Source organism: Saccopteryx leptura, chromosome 1 (genome assembly GCF_036850995.1).
Source record: "Saccopteryx leptura isolate mSacLep1 chromosome 1, mSacLep1_pri_phased_curated, whole genome shotgun sequence".
Taxonomy (NCBI): Eukaryota; Metazoa; Chordata; class Mammalia; order Chiroptera; family Emballonuridae; genus Saccopteryx; species Saccopteryx leptura.
The window spans coordinates 256,345,277-256,361,354 of record NC_089503.1 but is presented as its reverse complement, the minus strand read 5'-3'; the positions used below and the strand labels follow the sequence as shown (position 1 = coordinate 256,361,354).

At 46.4% G+C, this 16,078-nt stretch overlaps 1 protein-coding gene across 4 annotated transcripts in view; it reads right to left on the bottom strand.

Moving 5' to 3' along the window:
• CACNA1A (calcium voltage-gated channel subunit alpha1 A) overlaps positions 1–16,078 on the bottom strand; it is a 350,805-nt gene that overhangs the window by 138,800 nt on the left and 195,927 nt on the right. For all 4 annotated transcript variants that reach the window (XM_066347671.1, XM_066347649.1, XM_066347655.1 and 1 more), the window contains one exon: positions 642–733. In XM_066347671.1, the coding sequence (XP_066203768.1) occupies positions 642–733 (92 nt within the window). The remainder of the gene's footprint in view (positions 1–641; positions 734–16,078) is intronic.

Below are 16,078 nucleotides of genomic sequence, written 5' to 3'. Positions count from 1 at the left end.
GAAGCATCTTGTGAGAATGAGAACACAGTGTAGAACGAATATGGACTTTGGAGCTCATCCTGAAAAGCTGGAAGAACTCAGGTGAGTAGTTTAATTTTTCTGAGCCTCAGCCTTTCATCTGTAAAACGAGAAGAATGAACTATAAAAATAGTGTACCTTAAGTTGCTTCCACAGTGCCTGGTATGCAGGCATTAAATAAATGGTAACGGCTATTACTACCAGGGTTACTGCCCAGACTTAAAGTTGCCCTTGCTAACTCCTTGTTCTGCTACATCTCAGCCAGGGCATCCTGATCAAATTATTCAGCTGCGCTGAGCCTCAGTTTCCCCATCTGTAAAATGGAGATTTCAGTATGAGCAGTTTAATTGGGTTGTGAGTACTGAATGAGATAATGGGAGGAGCTCAGCATGGCTCCTGACAGTGGACAGTCCATAAATGGGTGCTGGAGTTATGGATAAGGCTCCTGGCTTGCTTTCAGGAGCTCACCCAGACCTGCAGCCAGGTTCCTGGAGGTCCCCTGGGGAACCTCCTCAAAGTGGAGGCTGCTCTGACACAGACTGGGGCAGCACTCGGGAGCCCCTCCTGCGATGCTCTGCGGGGCCCTGAGCAGAACCCCTTGCCAGGGTCGGAAACTCACGCACTTGGGATTCCAGACACCAGCTTGAGTGGTCGTAGCACTCGAACTGCCCTCAGCGTCCGTAGGTCAAACTCTGTCCCAACTGTTGCCAAGATGCTGGAAGAAAGAAACCAGAATGGAAAACAGAGTGTGGGTTTCAGGGTCAGGGTCAGACAGATGGGCGGGGTGCTTGGCATTTGATGTTGTCATTTATTGGTTGGGTGCCTACAAATAGGTGACATAACATTGCTGGGCCTCAGTTTTGTCACCTATAAAAGAGTGCTGATGTTACCTGCTTCACGGGATAACGGGATTTACAACCCCAAACTGGTGGATGGTTGATGACAATAAATGTTGGATGAGGGGAAATGGAAGCTTCCCAGGGCCTGTGGTCAGGGTGATGTGACACATTTCACAACCACAATCAGAATGGATTGTGGGGAGTCTGACAGACCAGAGGGAGAGACTGGACGAGTGGAAGACCGTTCAGGGCTTGGAGCTCTTTACCAACCAACAGGAAAGTAGTTCAGTATTGATAGCCAGACTGACTACATGGGTTCAAATCCCAGGTCTGCCACTTTTCAGCTGGGTGACCTTGGGCAAGTCACTTCCCTGATCAATACCTCAGTTTCCTCTTTTGTATAATGGTATAACAGCAGTACCCCAGAGTACAGTATACCTTAACACTACACTTCAAACGACAGTACACATCACAGGGTTGTGAGCATTAAATGAACTGATACTTGTGAAGGGGTTGGCACAGTGCCCAGCACACAGGAAGTGTGCTAATCTACTCATAAATAAATGGAAAAACAAACAAAACAACAAGAGGTGTGGCCCTGGTGGTGTGGACCAGTTGGCATTAGGCCTAGACCCCCAAGCCTTGAGTCAAAATGAGTCACTCTCTCAAATGCTGTCATTTATTGGCTGGGTGACCAAAGGTAAGTGACGTTACATTGCTGGGCCTTAGTTTTGCTGGGCTACAAACTCCAAGTCACTCTTGCAAATGCAGGTGACAAACCTTCTGTGGAAACTCCCCACACAGAAAGACCCCAGCCTAAAGCCTCATTTGTAAAAGTGTTACTGGTGAGACAAGGGGTCCTGCAGGTCGGCCTCCTGAGACACCCTGGGGAGCCTCCCCATCCCTTTCCTGAATGAGCCCATTTCCGAGGTAAGTGATACAGAATGAGCCCCATGGAGCCACTCAACAGAAAAGGTTGTCATAGCTTCAGAGGATGGGCAAGAGATGCTGAAACCAGTGCAGGGTGGCCATGCAAATAATTTGACATCTTGTCCAAGGATCTGGACCTTACACTTTGGCCTGTAACAACCAGTTTCTGCATCTCTCTGAGACATTTCTCCAAAACTGAGACAGGCCCCTGTGGGAGAAGTCTGCAGCAAAGACTGCTGGGAGTAGGTGGATCAATTCCCAAGCTCCCTGGCCCCTCATTCCAGATTGCTCTAAGATGTGTTCCCCAGAGGAGCTGATTCCAGCTGCCCCACCGGAATCACGGCTCAAGCACTCTCTCCCTTGCTGCCCGTCCCTCCCCATCGACATTCCCGGGGGTCATCTCCCAGGTGAGCTACGTGCCTTTGAATCCTTGTTTCAGGATCTATTTTGGGGCACCCCAAACTAAGACAGGGGTTGTTTCTTACTTTTTATCAAGATTACTCGTAGAGCAGAGATGGGCATTTTGGGTTGGACTGACCTATTTTTCCACCATCCACAAATGTGCATCTGAGGACGTCCTATGTGTCAGGCTGAGCAACACGTGAGACTTTCCCTGCCCCATGAAGCTGATGCAGAAGAAAAATGTTTAACAAAAAAAATGCTGAAGAGGTTACCAGGGGGAAGGGGGAGAGGGGAGGGAAGTAAAGAGGGACAAATAATATGGTGACGGAAAATAATTTGACTTTGGGTGATGGGTATACAAAACAATCAATAGTTCAAATGCTATAGAGATGTTTACCTGAAACCTATGTACTTTCATTGATCAAAGTCACCCCATTAAATTTAATTTTTAAATAAAAAATTTTTATAAAACAAAACAAATATACACACAATGAATGAATCCATCCCAGAAAAGATGCATTCTTAGAGCCAGAAGACAACAGCTCTGATGGCACACGGCGGGTCACATGAACAGGTCTGGGACCCAGGGAGTACCCGTCTCAAGATGAGGTCTCCCGGATGAGGAGGAATCTGGTCAGTGGCGAAGAGCTTTCCAGGCCAAGGGAATGGCTGAGACAGGGAGTGTGGGTCGGGAGATGCTTCGCAGTTTCAAGGAATGAGGTGGTGCCGCGAAGAACTTTTAATTTAATTTACTCTTTTTTCTCTCCCTCTACCAACTTTCTGATATTCCTTTGGGTTCCTCAAACTCCATTTTATAAATCACCGTTCCCTTTCTACCACCTCCCATTCTTCGCTCTTGGCGGAGAGTAGGTTAGGTCATCTGTAGCAACAAAAGGCATCCTCTGAGTCTTCACTTAGTCACTTCACAAACAAACATTCACGGAGCACCAACAACATGCTGGGCCCTATCCAGGTCTTGGAGACACAAGCCATAGGAATCCCTATCCAAAGGCAGACAGAATAAAACCCAACAAATAATGCCTCGTGTCAGGGTGATGAGCATGAGGGAGAAAAGTGATGCAGGGAGGGGAGGGGTAGGGAAACATCAAACAGGGAGCAGGATGAGGGCAGCAATGACATTAGCATCAGCTGGTGACGGCAATTGTTCTTCACCATCTGGCAGGGAAGAAATTCACTGATAAGAATGCTCTGATTGGTGCTGCCCAATAGAACTTGGTAAGAGCTGTGTGTGAAATTGATACTTTTCTAGAAGCCCCTTTGAAAGAGTAAAAAGAAACAGGTGAAAATTAGCTTTAATAACATAGTTTCTTTAAGTCAGTCTATCCAAAGTGTTATCATTTCAATAGGCAATCAATATGAAAGATTTATTAATAAGATGCTTTAGGCATTACTTTGGGCTAAGTCTTTTAAATCTGGTGCATATTTTCCACTTACTTCACATCTCGATTAAGGTGCTGAATGGCTGCATATGATCAGTTGTGAATGTACTGGACATGTAGGTCCAGAGAAAGAGACACTGATGTAAAGATGTGAAGAAACATCAGGGGTGAGCCACATGATTATTATAACAGGGGGAAGCTCTAGGCAGAAGGATAGCCAGTGCAAATGTCCTGAGGTAGAAATATGCTTGGTGCATTTGAGGAATAGTGTGGAGGTCAGTGTGGCCAGAATCAAGTGGGCCAGAGCGACCATGGGAGGATATGAGGGCAAGGAGGTAATGAGACTTTGTAGGCCACAGGGAAGACTATGGCTTTTGCTCTGAGTGAGGTAGGAGCTATGGAGGGTACTGAGCAGAGGAGAGACACAATCTGATATAGTAAAATAAGACCCCTCTGGGACAAGGCGAGAAGCTGGGAGACGGGAGGAAGCGACTGCATTGTTCCTGGTGAGTGATAATGGGTCTAGGCCAGGTTGTGCCAGAACAATGAACACTGAGATGAATTCAATCCTGCCCTTCGATGATCACACAAGTGGATGAGAGAGTCAAGCCTGAGCCCTCCGGTCCCAGAGATGTAGGAGGCTGGAATGAGGAGGAACTGAATACAGACAAGAGGGCTGGGGCAGCATCATGGCAGAGTTCAGTTCTGAGGAGGCAGCACAGCCCCACATCCCACAAGATCCCAGACCTGGGGTTATACCCCCCACCCTGTGTTTTCTCACTGTATGGCTTTTGCTCAAACCTGTCTGGGAATCCTACTTCCCCCTTACCCAGTGCCACCCTACTCAGCACCCAAAATATACTATCTCCTGATCTCCTCCCTGGAAAGGTGGGAAAGAATAAGAAGGAAAATGGGAGGTGGAGGAGGCTTCTCTGGCCGAGTGCCCTCGGAGGCAGAGGCTCCCTCAGAATATGTGGTGCATAAGAAATCAGCGGGCTAGACAGTGGAGGCTGTGAACTGGAGGCTGAGCAGGTGGGTCTTGTCGTGTGGACGGTGAGAGTCATGTAAGGTTTCGGAGCAAGGGAGAGATGTGACTGGGGTTGGTGTTAGGAAGACAAGCCTGACAGCTGACAGGACAGATTGGTGGTGATGGAGGCAGGAGCCAGGAGGAAGCCGCAGAGCAGGCCAGCATAATGAGTGCTGGAAGTAGGACAAAGGCAGTGGGAGTACAAAGGAGGCCCCGATTTATATTTAGCTGCCATTGATTGCTGTGCACCAGGGAGCCTGCCTGGGCTTATCAAGTCCTCCCTGAGTCCCCATAGTTAGCAGGATGAGTCCCATTTTACAGAGGAGGACGCTAAAGTCCGGAAAAGTTACGAATGCATAGAGAACCACATCACCGAGTAAGAACTTGAACCCAGGACATCACACTCAAGAACCCCAAATCTCTGCCTCACATGGCTTATTGGATGGGGCTTGGGCAATGGTGGCAACGAGAGATGGCTTCCTGGTTCTGAATGAACCATCAAGCAACCGTCATTCATTTATGTGACAAGGGTTTGCTAGCACCTGCTGTGGGCCAGGTACTCAAGTAGGGCCTGAGGATGCTGCCATGAACAAAGTGACAACGGGAAAACATATGGTAGGTCAGATGGTACGCAGCACCATGGAGAATAACATGGCAGCCGGCAGAGCTTCCAATGGAAGGACCAGGTGTGGGTGGGAGAGACAGGAATCCAGGCAACTGTAGGGTTTTTCCTGGGCTGTCTGAAGGAAGGAGTTGCTGGCAATTGAGATACAGAAGACGGAGGAAGGGGTAGGTTTGAAGGAAGATTGAGAGCTGGGTTGTGGACACACTGAGTTTGAGATACCAGTTGTCTTAACTCCCTTGTTAAATCCTTCCACTGGCTCCCATTAGGCTTAGAATAAACTCTACAATGACCACAAGACCTTGTGTGACTTAACTCCTGGTGTCCATGCCGTCCCACGCTGGCCACTCTGACTTTCTGTCTGCCAATAGGAAAAGCTCTTTCGTAACATGGTAATGATATATTGGCTATTTCTTCTAGTTCCAATGCTTGCCCATCCCCTCAAACCTCTCCCTCTTTGCCTAGCTAGCCCTCGTCAAATCCTTCAGGTTGTAGCACAAATTCCGCCTTCCCAGAGAGCATTTCCCTGGCACCTCTGGCTAGGGACCCTTCACTCTCTGGAATTATGTTTTTTATTAAGTTGTGCTTATTATTCACCTCTTCTGGAAGGTCAGCTCCATGAGTACAGACACCATGTTTTATTTTTTGCAGCACCTGAAGCATTTTTTTATGATCTAGTAGGTACTCACTAAAGATCTGGTGAATGAGTAAGGAGTGGCGTAAGACAGGGTTACGGTAGACCGGATATTCCAGGGTGGATAGATAAAGTGGAAAAAGCCAAGGGCCACAATGGAATGTTGGGGAAAAGCAGCATTTTAAGAGACAACAAGAAGAAGGAGATGATGAGAAAGAGGGAGATGTCACAGAGCTGGGAGAGGACATGGCAGAGAGTGTCATCCCTGGTGATCAAGTTCAAAAGTGTATTGAGATAGGCGAGGTCACTGATCTCCAGAGCAGCACAGAGATGAGTAAGATGCAATGGATGAAGAGCACCCATTATGCGCAGCATCAGGTCACTGGGGAGGGAGTCTTGCTGTGGCTGCTGGCTGGAGAGAAGAGAGGACTGGAGATGAGAGCCTGGGGCTAGGAAGAGAGGCGCTGCATGGTGGGAGAGAAGTTAAAATGCTTACATGTCCAGAGAGACGTTGATAGTGTATCTCTTGGTGTTTAGAGCTGCGCTGCCCAATACGGTAACCATTAGCCACACATAGCTATTTAATATATACACTTAATTTAAATTAAGTTAGACATTCAGTTCCTCAGTCACATCAGTTGCACTTACCAGTAGCTATTTAAATATATACTTAATTTAATTTACATTAAGTGAGACATTCCATTCCTCAGTTGCATTAGTCTCATTCAAACACCTCACAGCCACACGTGGACAGCTGCATACACAGAACGTTTCCATCGTCGTAGAAAGTTCCATTGGCTGGTGCTGCTCTAGCATGTCCACCCCACCAGGCCAGGAGTTATTATCTGTTTTATTCATAGCTTTATATCCAGAACCTAAAACTCTTCCTGACATACAATTGGTGCTCAATAAATGAATGAAGGAATAATGAAGTGAAATGTAGGAAAGCAAGCATAGGGATAACTAGTAGAGTATATTCTAGAAGAGATGGAAGGGTGGGAAGAGGCAGGACTTGTCTTGAACTAGGAAAAGAATCCTGGAAGACAGTGATGGTTGTCTACCTGACAGCCATCTCCAACTCTTCCCTCACTAGATGGAGCCCATCTTCCACCAAAGAGGCAGAAAATGTCCAAGAGTGTCTTTTTTTTTTTTTTTGTGACAGAGACAGAGAGACAGAGAGAGAGACAGACAGGCAAGAAGGGAGAGAGATGAGAACCATCAATTCTTCATTGTGGCTCCTTAGTCTTCTTAGTTGTTCATTGATTGCTTTTTCATATGGGCCTTGACTGGGGGGCTACAGCAGAGTGAGTGACCCCTTGCTCAAACCAGTGACCATGGGCTCAAACCAACGGCCATGGAGTCATGTCTATGATTCCACACTCAAGCTGGTGAACCCCCACTCAAGCCAGATGAGCCCTCACTCTAGCCCAGGGGTCCCCAAACTATGCCCCGCGGGCCGCATGCGGCCCCCTGAAGCCATTTATCTGGCCCCCGCCGCACTTCCGGAAGGAGCACCTCTTTCATTGGTGGTCAGTGAGAGGAGCATAGTTTCCACTGAAATACTGGTCAGTTTGTTGATTTAAATTTACTTGTTATTTATTTTAAATATTATATTTGTTCCCGTTTTGTTTTGTTTTTACTTTAAAATAAGATATGTGCAGTGTGCATAGGGATTTGTTCATAGTTTTTTTTATGGTCCGGCCCTCCAACGGTCTGAGGGACAGTGAACTGGCCCCCTGTGTAAAAAGTTTGGGGACCCCTGCTCTAGCCAGAGACCTCAGGGTTTCAAACCTGGGTCCTCTGTGTCCCAGTCCGATGCTCTATCCACTGTGCCACCACCTGGTCAGGCCCAATAGTGTCTTTTACCCAGGATTCTTTGAAGTGGACAAGACTGAGTCATGTGCCTAATAAATTCTGAGTGAAAGTCTGCTGGAAGCTTCTGGGAAAGTTTCATTCTCTTGAGGAGTCGCGTGCAGGGGACAGTCTTTCATCTTCTTGTGCATCTACATGGGATGGCTGGGCAGACACTTTGGAACCAGGGTGGCTATACTGGGATCCTGAGTGGCAAAGGTGATCGGACAGTCTTTACACTAAAGATGGCTGAGTGGAAAGATGGAAAGATTCCTTGGAGACTGCTGAGCAGATCCAACCACCCAGTCTCCAGACTTCTTGTAACCTGGGTAACAAACATCATTCCTACCAGTTAAGAGCTAGACAAACTGGGTTCAAATCCCAGTTCCTCCAATCACAAACTGTGTGGCCTTGGGCAAGTTACTCAACCTCTCTGTGCCTCAGTTTCCTGAGTGGTAGAGTATAGATGATAATCGTACTTCCCTTATAGCTGTGAAAATTTATGTGATATGCTTAACTTGTTCTTGAAATTTACTAAATCCTGTGCAAACATTTGCTTTCATCATCATTTTAATTTTATTCTGTTACTTGCACCTAAGTTATAGCAGAACCGACTGATAAAGGCCACATCATGAGTCTATTCTTTGCGAGGTTGTACACTTTACATACCGAGACCCCATTTTATGCCCCTGTATCTTTACCAGTAAGTGGTTTTTCATTTCATCGACAGGACAACTGAGCCCCAGAGGGACGAGCTACATGCCCACAATCACACAGCTAACATGTGGTGCCTGGACCTGAGTCTGCCTCTGCCTCTTCCACTGCGCTGCCCCTTGGTTAACCCTACCACCCCAGCTACCCTCTCCGGGGACCTCAGCCAAGCTCATGCCTCCGCTCACCTGAGTAGAGAAGAAGCTCTATTTTCTCTGCTGTCTGGAAGTTAGGGTATCAGTCAATATTTGTAGAGGAACAACTATTCTGTGCCGGGGGAGGGAGGATGATGGGTACATGTGATGATGGGTTCATGGTAAAGAGTAAGGTTATCAGTTGAGAAGGAGGGGCAAAGGACAGGAGAGTGAGAAGACGTTAGCATGGTTGGAAAGCAGGGGAGAGGATGGGGGCTGTTGTGGATGCCCTGACCTTAGGTTAGGAGCACTTGCCCTTTATAAATCTGGGTCAAATCTTCCTGAGATGGGTGCCCGGCAGCATAACTGCTCTCCATGCAGTCTGTGTTCTTGCCATTCATAGACTGTGCCAGTCCTCTTCAAATTCATTCTGCTATCACCTGGCTTGTAATTCCTCTTGGGAAAACTATTTAAAATTTTATTTTTAAACCCTCAAATGCAGAGAGTCAAGCTAATCACTCTCCTCAATTCATGACATATTTTCACCTTCAGTCTGTGCGATGCCCCTCTCCTGATTGCTTGTTCAAGCATCCATTCCCTCTTGTCACCAGACTCTGCTTCCCTTCTTCCCCCACAAGAGTCAAGTAATACCATGTTTAATTTGGTCTTACTGGGACGCTTTCTGGCAAAACAGGTTTCATTTTGATGTCTATATTTTTAATTTACATAAATGGTGCAAAATTAGGCATAGACTGTTTCTGTTTTCACCCAGAACCATGTTTTGAAGCCCCTTCCAAGAGAGACTGTTGGACCTGTAGTCAGAGCTGTCCCTGGGCCTGGGGCTCCAGAGGAGTAACTGTCACATCCCACCACCTGTCCCCCAGGCATGGACACCAGCACCCCTGGCTCCTCCTCCACAGATGGTGCTGGAGTGAACATCTCCGTACCCTCCTGGTATGGACCCAGGGAAAATCTCCCCAGGATGGGTGGCCGGGAGCATGACTGTTGGTGGGTCTGGACTTAACTGGACTCAGGACTGCCAATGGCCCTCCAGAGTGACTGCGCATTCCCACCCAATTAAGGTGTCTTATCCACCTTTTAAATTTTTTTCACTGTAAGAGGCATCCAAAGATACTGCTTTAATTTTCATCTTTCTGATTACAAATGGTTTTGAGTACCACATGATACTGATTAGCTTCTCAGAGGTCTCTTCCCTAATCTGCATGTTCTCCTATTGGGATTGCTGCATCATCCTGTTGACTTGCAGACATTCCTTCATATGGTCTTGATTGGCACTGCTCAATATGGTAGCCACTGGCCACACGTGGCTAGTGCGAATGAGGAGCTGGGTTTTAAATAGTATTTACTTTTAATTCATTTCTATTTAAAATAGTCAGCTGTGGCTAAGGACTACCATAATGGACAGCAGTTAGTTATTAATCCCTGGTTAGTTTTTCTTCTACCATTCGATGCACTATTTACAAACACTACTTTATAGTTCTTACCAGGTGCTTTTCTAAAAGATTTATAAATATTTAGATAAATTCATTTAAAAATCCTAACCACCCATAAGTAGATGCTATTCTCTCCATTTTATTGATGAGAAAACTGAGGCACAAAGAGGTTGAGTAATTTTCCCAAAGATGCATAAGAAATGGTAGGGCCAGGGCCTGGATCTAGGCAGTTTGGTATTCACCCCTCCCCCTGATTATGTCTTTATTCGAACAAAACATTTTAGTTGTCATGTAATCAAGTATGTTTTGCTTTAGAGCTTATGCTTTTTTGCCTTTTTTTTTTTTTTTTTTACAGAGACCGAGTCAGAGGGAGGGACAGATAGAGACAGACAGGAACGGAGAGAGATAAAAAGCATCAATCATCAGTTTTTTGCTGCGACACCCTGGTTGCTCACCGATTGCCCTCTCATGTGCCCTGACCGCGGGCCTTCAGCGGACCGAGCAACCCCTTGCTCGAACCAGCAAGAGCTTATGCTTTTTAAGGTCTATTTAAGAAGTCCTTGTTCTCCCTGGATCGTACCGATATTCTTCTCCCTTAATGTGAGGTTCTTACCTCACACATGAGATCCTCTCAAGTGCCTGGACCTTTGTACTGAGAAGTTCTTCCTCTTATTTGTCTATTAAAGTAGAGGATTACACAAAAGGACATGTTTCTATTTTGGGTGATTCCTGATGCTCTCTTAAAGTGTAGTGTTTTCTTAAATAAAAAGGAACAGGAGCAGATGCAAAAAAACCCAGAAAGTGCCAGGTAAGTGATTCTAGAAGAGATGGGTTGAATATGCTGGGGACAAGAAGGGGATGGCATTTGAGAGGGGACTTGCAGATTCGGAGATTAGCAGGTCTAGGGCCTCCTGAAGGATGCACTAACTTGTGATAACAGGCAGAAGGAGGCAGTGGACAGGAAGCCTCCTTGAGAGACTAGAATAAGAAGGGGGAGGATAATGTGGTGATTTGAGGTGGGTGGGGCACTGTGTCTTCTCAACAGAATAGATTCACAAAGAGCACAGCGTCAGTGCAGAAGCAGAGCCTGCGGAGCCACTCCAGATGTTTGATGGGGTGAAATTCCTGAGGAAATGGACAACCCTGTCCTCCCCTGAATTCCCAGACACTGAGTGGGCACTCGTACAGAAGGGAGAAGCACTCCCAAACCAAAATATAACTAAACTCTCCCCACAGTTGATGGGAGTTAGACCGGTCCCACACTCGGGGAAATCGTTAGTTTCCACCAAAGTGGAACGGATTCCTCCCTTTGACTTAGCAATTCCATTGCTAGGAAGCCTCCTAGAGAAATGTGAGCAGTAGTTACCAAGAGAAAACCAGAAGAACCGTTCCAGCAGCTTTCTCTGTCATAGCTCCAAAGTGGAAAGTACTCAACTGCCCACCCCCAGTGCCACAGGTAACAGGAGATGCCTCATACACAGCCATGAGAACAGAGGACCTCCAGCTACGGCAATGGCAAAGGCGGAGTTTCCACATACAATGTCCAGGGAAGGAGGCCAGGCACAGCACACAGTAGGATATCATGTATTAACAAGCGAGATTGATCTACACTGTCCTGGGTCAGGATGGGGTTACTGGTGACTGGCCAGGAATGAGAGAGTTTCTGGAGGTTGGGGATATTCTGATTCTTGATTTGGGTGCTGGTGACATGAATCTGTTCCATTTTTAAAAATTACTCAAACTGTACCCACAGACATGTGCTTTTCTGTATGTATGTTAAACAGATTTAGAAAGAAGCGGACGTCTGTGTGCTTGCTGTGGGCCAGGCTGTGTGCATCATTTCATTCAATCATGGAGGCATGAAACTGGCCGAGGGCCCAGAAGAGGGGACGTGGGTGGTAGAATTAACCAAGGGGCAGCACAATGGAGGCTATGATCCTATGAGGTAGGGCCTGCTATTTCTCCTACTTTCCAGACTAGAGGGGTTGAGTCACTGCTCATTCCACAGCCGAACTGGGTTTTGCTGGGATTTGAGCTCATGTCCCATTCGTTTGTAACTGCCCTGCAACACTTCTCAGGCTTGGAAAAGTGAAGGTTCAGGGATTTCTCTGAGACAGAGAAGAAAAAGAAAATAATAAAATAAAAAGAGAGGATGATCTTTAGGAAATTAAAAGGAAGGGGAGTTCAAAAAAGTGACTGCTAATGGCTCAAGAAAACGTTGGCAAGATCCCACGGAAGCAGAGTAGCCTAGAAGCAGATGTGGAGTGAATTTAATGGAGGCACTGACTAAAGGTGAAGAAACGGGCTTTGTGCTGGCCTCAGCCGATTGATAACCAGTGTTGTGGTTGGACCAGCCTTTGTGGTTCCTGTTACGACTGCAAGATCCCCTTCCACAATAATCATCAGGGAACTTGGAAAAGTAAAGGTTTATTACTCACAGGACCTGAAAAATGACACAACATATCTGGGGCCACACAGTGAAGCTGAAGGGAAAGAGGACACATAGGCCGGGGCTTCTGCTTCATCCAAGGAAGGCTCACTTTTTATCGGTGAATTTAAAACAAGAGTAGGAATTTCAGGTACAGGGAAGACCACTGGCCCCAAAGGTCAGTTACTGAAATCAACCAAAATCTCCATAACAAAGGAGCCTCAGTGGGAGAAGGCGGGCCTGGCTCTCTATCTAGTCCTGTGACTGGTGGAGTGTTTATCAAGACAGCTGTCTTTGAAGTGGATGCCCTGGCGATCAAAACTTAAGTGAGGCACTCCACAACTGTCAGGGCTCACACTTACAAAACGCTGAGGGGTACTGGAAGTCCAGCTAAGGGGACTCCGTGCAGGAAGTAAAGGGACACTATCCACTGGTTCTCTTGTGCCATTCTGGGCTCACCAATCATTTCCCAACATGGCAACAACTCGCCGTTACAGATTCTCACTTTTCTATAGCTTTGTTCATGGGTGCCATCCCCCACAGGAGGCGGGCTGACACCTACTTTGCTGAAGAGCAAACCAGGGTTCCAAGAGGCCAAGTGATTTGACTGAGATCACACAGTAAGTTTCAGATCTGACTTTGAACTGAGGCCTTCTGCCTGTCTCTGCCCCTTGGAGCGAAGCCTCCGTGCCAGTGCAGTCACTCATTACCGTCCCGCTTCTCCCTCTGCTCTTTCACCTGAGAACCTCCTCCCTGCCAATCCACAGCTCTGCCTTCAAAACTGGTTCTGTGCTGGCCCAGAACTTTCTGCCATGTTGGAAACATTTTATTCTGAGCTGTGCAATATGGCAGCCAACAGCCACATGTGGCTAGTGAGCACTTAAAATGTGGCTGAGAGACAGAAATTTTCATTTGATTTAATTTTAATGGATTTACATTTATATTTAAATAGATACATGTGGCTAGTAGCTACTGTGCTATATTGTGCAACTCTGAAGTTGTATTACAGAGTAGCTGACATAATTTGAGGTATGCAGCTGGTCACACACTGGTGTCTGCTGATTACTCCCCTTTTGCTCCCCAGGTCCATTCTCCAGCATGCTAGTGCCCAGCCAAGTCAATCCCTGTGGACTACAGCTCCCAGAATTCTTTGCTCTGGTTCCTGGTTGGGTCTGACCAATAGGAGGCTTTGGCAGAAGATGAGGGAGATTGGAGTCTTGCTGCTGTGCTCCTTCCCTGGCTGGAAGCCCTGTCCTTCCTGTATGGCTCTGACTACTGGGTTCCAGGAATGGAGGGATAGCAATGGCTTCCCTCTGGGGATCTCAACATCCCTCAACATCCCTTACCTATTTCTTTGACTTACCCCCATCTCTGTAAGGAATTTCTTTATGACCTGTTCTTCACTTGAAACCATCTGGTGGGTACACTGTTTTCTGTTGGGACCTTGATTGATAAAACGTAGGAGCAGTGGTGGGATTCAAATAATTTAACAACTGGTTCTCTGCCCTAATGACTGTTTTAAGTATAAAAAAAGATATCCTGAAAGGTAGTTTATTTTATGCATTTAAAACTTAAATAAGAATAAAAGAGGTACACAAAACTAGATTATAAGAGAATTTTAAAATATTAATGAAAAAAATATTAAATAATACCTGACAAAAACCCCAATAAAACTGTTATTTAAGGTATTTCCATATTGCTATTTGATTGGCATCCTCACTTGCAATTTTTTTCACTTATGGATGGAATGAACATTACTACCGGTGCTTATAACATGCTGTTGCGCAGATGACTGTTAAAAAAGAGTAAGGAATGTAAATGTGTGATTTCCACACTGGGCAGCTTCCCAGGCGCCCACCTTAGAGAGAACCCTGATTACAAGTGCCCTTTTAACAATTGATTTGCTGAACTCAACCAAAAAATAGGTATTGGTTTTGCCAAACCAGTGCAAACCGGCTAAATCCCACCACTGGGTAGGAGGAATGGACGGTCTGTGAAGGCTGTCTATCTGAGGGTTCCCAAAGCCCCCAGTTTCTGAGACAGAGGTCTCTGGAGAAGCAGGATTTGATTCTAGGATTCCTTGATACTCTGTTGCCTTTTCCCAATAAGACTTAAAATTGGGGGAAAGACATTCTGCCAGGTTCCTGCTCTCCCCGTTGTAACAAGAATAATTCCTTAGAGCAGAAACTAATAAACAGAGGAGGTGAGCGGAATAAGACAGAGGTGTCTCTTAAAGCTGTCTTGAGATGGCGCTGGTGAGGGCATGTCACAGATCAGGATGTGGGGCAAGGGCCCATGACAAGCCTGCTTTCTGTCTCTTCTTCCTGGGCACTCAGCTAGACTGCATTTCCCATTCTCGCAGGTAGGTGTGGCCACGTGACTAAGTTCTGTCCAGCAGGGAGTGAGTGGTAGTGATATGGGCTACTTCCAGGCCAGGCCCAGACATGTTTCCCAGGAACTCTCCTCCATAGTCTTTTCCCTTCTATGGATTCATGGCAAAGAGCACAGAGACCTTGAAAGTCACAGGCTGAAGACAAGGAACAACAATCCTGAAGGAGCTGGGGCCCCTGCCTCCCTGGCTTGGAGGAGAGCTGCCCGTGATTTCAGAACACCCATTTGGGGCTTTAGGTACGCAAGAACTAAACTTCTATTGTATTTGAACCCTTATATGTGTTGGGGGTTCTTTGCTCCAGCAACAAGCATTATCTAATATACTTACTAGTACATTAGCTTGTCTAATACACAGTGACCAATACACTTGTGTAGCTAAAATTCCGGCTCCAGGAGGCCATGGATCTATCTCTTGTTCAATGATGGACCCTCAGTGCCTAGGACAGGTTACCAGTACATGTTAGTTCTCAATAGTAAGTATTTAGTGAATAAGATGTCAGCTTCCATTTTTCTTTCACCAGCTTGGTGAAAGGCAGAAAAATGTAGCAGATATGAACTCCAGCTCTCAGGTGGGAAGGGGCTGGGTGTATATCCACAATTATTCACTAATTGTCTATGTTGGGCAAACTCCCAACCTCAGTTTTCTCACAGGAAGGATGGAAATTATAAGCTTTTTCTTTTAGTGAGACAGTAGGAGGATTAAACGTGACCATTCATGAAAAGTGCTGAGCACACTGCCTGATGCATAGTAAGCTCTCAGGAAGTAGCGGTCATAATGATCTGAACTTTTCTTATTCTCTGGGTAAACCAAAAGCTCAGAGATGGCCCCTGCAATTGGCTCTGACAAATCTCAGGCCCCAAAGTAGGGGGGTAGATGGGGGGAGGAGAGAAGGAAGGCCTGAGTCTGAGATTACAGCCAAAGACCAACTCAGAAAAAGCAATTACATTCCCATGATCCTTCTGCTGTCCCAGGAGGGCTTGAGACTCTGTTTCACATCCTGATCTCAGACAAACTGCAGAAATTAGCCCCACTGCCTGGGGCCTCAGACTAGCTGCCTCTGGATCAGGGTCCCGCTGGGAACCCAGAACTCAGCTTGGTGGAGTCCTCAGGAACAAGCCATAGTTTAATTTGGGGCATCCCACGTTTGGGGGGTTATTATTATCATTAGCCTGGAGGTATGGGCAATTGGACACATGCCTGAAGACTGATCAGGTCTTTCTCCTCCATTAATTAAAA